This window comes from Olea europaea, chromosome 17, assembly GCF_002742605.1.
Source record: "Olea europaea var. sylvestris chromosome 17, O_europaea_v1, whole genome shotgun sequence".
Lineage (NCBI taxonomy): Eukaryota > Viridiplantae > Streptophyta > Magnoliopsida > Lamiales > Oleaceae > Olea > Olea europaea.
The window spans coordinates 20059105-20061855 of record NC_036253.1 but is presented as its reverse complement, the minus strand read 5'-3'; the positions used below and the strand labels follow the sequence as shown (position 1 = coordinate 20061855).

The 2751-nt window shown below is 29.6% G+C and overlaps 1 protein-coding gene across 1 annotated transcript; it reads right to left on the bottom strand.

The window, feature by feature from the left end:
- Positions 1–379: 379 nt before the first annotated feature.
- Positions 380–974, bottom strand: LOC111365839. The gene has a single exon (XM_022986351.1). The coding sequence runs from the start codon at positions 942–944 to the stop codon at positions 594–596; it is 351 nt and encodes a 116-aa protein (XP_022842119.1). The 5' UTR covers positions 945–974; the 3' UTR covers positions 380–593.
- Between the last annotated feature and the right edge of the window lie 1777 nt (positions 975–2751).

Below are 2751 nucleotides of genomic sequence, written 5' to 3'. Positions count from 1 at the left end.
GGAAAAGCCCAAATATAAGAGAGGACCATATAATATAAAAAAGGTTGTTAAAAATAAAAAAGAAATTAAATTTGAAAAAGAAATTGATAAGATAGGATATCAAGAACAATTATATGCATCACAAAAAATATTAAAATGTTTTAAAGAAAACTTATTAGACAATAAATAATCTTCTAGGTAGAGGAATTTATTTATTTTTATTTTCCGTACGGCTATGATGTAAAAATGAAATAACAATTTTATTTTATTTTTTTAACAAACTTTGATGGAGGAATTGGATTTTCCAACCCCTGTTATAGATATGAAACAAGATTACACGAGAGGAGGGGAACTATACCTTACCTAAAAAAAAATCAACAGAAATAAATATGAATGACAATTAGACTTGAACTACGATATATATTTACTTTTAAGATCTGCTCATCCAAAATTTAAGATGATAGAGTAAAAACACACAAGTATATATATTTTCTTAACCACCTGAATAATTCGATTCCAATCACGGACAAAATCTCAGCTCATCAGTACATTTCTACCCAATTAAACTCATGTAAGTGCGATACATATATATGTATAGAACAAATTAAGCGTGTTCATTTATAGTATATAACAGGCATATTTGCTTTGACATCCCATATACCTCCCTCCTTGACATACTCCATATACCTTGAGAATTCAGGTTTTGCTGTTGCCTTCTTCCTTTTCCTGCTTTCAAAAAGACTGAAAAAGGGATGAACCTTACTGGCCTTCTTAACCTGCTCGGTCGGATTAGTACTTGGCCTTGGAACAAGATTTAGATTCTTGGTTGAACTGAGAAATTTAGCGGGCAAGCTTCTGGCCCTACTCAACTTAGGCAGCAAAGCAGTATTAGAGTGCTTATCTGCATCAGTTAACTGATCATAACCCTTATGGCTTCTTCTCCTTGTACTCAAAGCTCTAAACATTCTTCACAAAGAATTAATGATTTGATGAAAAAAGGGTTGGTGAAGATGATAAAGAGCTTTTTGTTAATATACATATATAAGGATAAATTTCATTCGCAGTTGCTTAACTTTAGGTGAAATTTCAGTTGGGTCACTAGACTTCTATTTAGTTTTTAAATTTCATTATTCTTTAATCGTACTCCGAATTGACTAAAAATTACTTGTTGGTGTCATACCATAACTGATCTTCCACTTAATCGTTACATGAAACCTTAGAAATTAAAATAGTAAAATGAGTTTATACAATCTCTTTAGATTATGTGGAAGATCCATAGTTATCTTTCTTCTTTAGATTACATGGAAGATTTATTGTTGTTTGTTAATTAAGAAATTTTCATGAATTAGGGAGAGGGCACGTGCTAGAGTGATAAAATTTGAAATAAAATTAAAAATTAACGATCCGATTTAAATTGAAGTTCAAGTGACATGATTGAGACATCTTTTAGTGACTTGATTGAGATTTTGTTGAAAGTTTAGTGCCCATAGGTTAAATTTAGCACACACACACACACACACACATATATATATATAACGTCACATTCACATTTTCAATAATTACTGGTTTATTGTTTATTATATAAATTTTTTTTATCGGCTTCAAACTTTGTTATTTTGTGATTGTTTGTTTGGCCCATATTTGAAAATAATTGAAAGTTGATGCTGTCTTTGTTGACTTATCGACCAAGAGCCAACTACCATGAGAAGATTGACGGGGCATGTCTTATGGCTCATGAAACAGACAGATACTGAGGATTCAAAATTTGTGTTTACATGAATTGAGGGTAAAATGACATGAGGATTCAAAATTTGTGTTTAAATGAATTGAGGGTAAAATTCTCATTTTACGAATTTCAACAACACTGAAGGATAATAATATCACACCAAACTTTTTTTTATTATCGACATCACATTGTAATTAGAACTAAGGTCTTCAATATTTGTTCATTATCGTACTTGTATCATTTTTTTATCGCATTCTCATTCTTAACCTTCAATTAAGTTAGCATATCTTATTTGTGGCGATGATTTTTGTCGAAATATTATACTAAACACATATTAAATATTGGGCAAAGATTTTCTCAAACTTTTGTATTGGTTATATTTTGCTTATTTAAAAAACACGAAAGACATAAGTTTTTTATACCTTTCTAATGAATTTTTTAGATGAAAATCATTAAGAGACAAAATGTGCAAATTAATAGAACGTTGAGAATAAAATTATAATGCAAAAAGTTAAGGACATAAATGAAAAATGAGAAAAGATTGAAGACGTTCATTACAATAAAATATGATACAATTAAGAAAAACCATGGTGTTTATATAATTACCAATCTTGAAAATGATCGAGTGTATCGAAAGTTGAAGGTCGAGAAGTCAAATATCTTGAGGCTTCAAATCTTTGACTTTCTTGAATTGAAGGTAAAAGAGTCTTCTTATCAAGTTTAACTGTTGACGAATGGGAACCATAAATAAGGACAAAATGCACTAAAAGTGAAAGGTTGAGAAGTTAAATGTTTAAATAAGAAATAAAAATTAGTATGGATTTACGTTAAACTTCAAATGTTAGAGACTAGAGATTACGTGTGATATTTTCCCTATAAATTTCTAGAGAAACAAGAGGTAGGTTAATTTCCTAGCTGCGAAATATACAACTCACGACAATTAAATCGAGTTCTATTTAATTGATCACGTGTGAAACCTTTCATATATAATTTAAAAAAAAAAAAAACGGAAAAAAAGAATTGAATTCCATCTACACATGATAGGA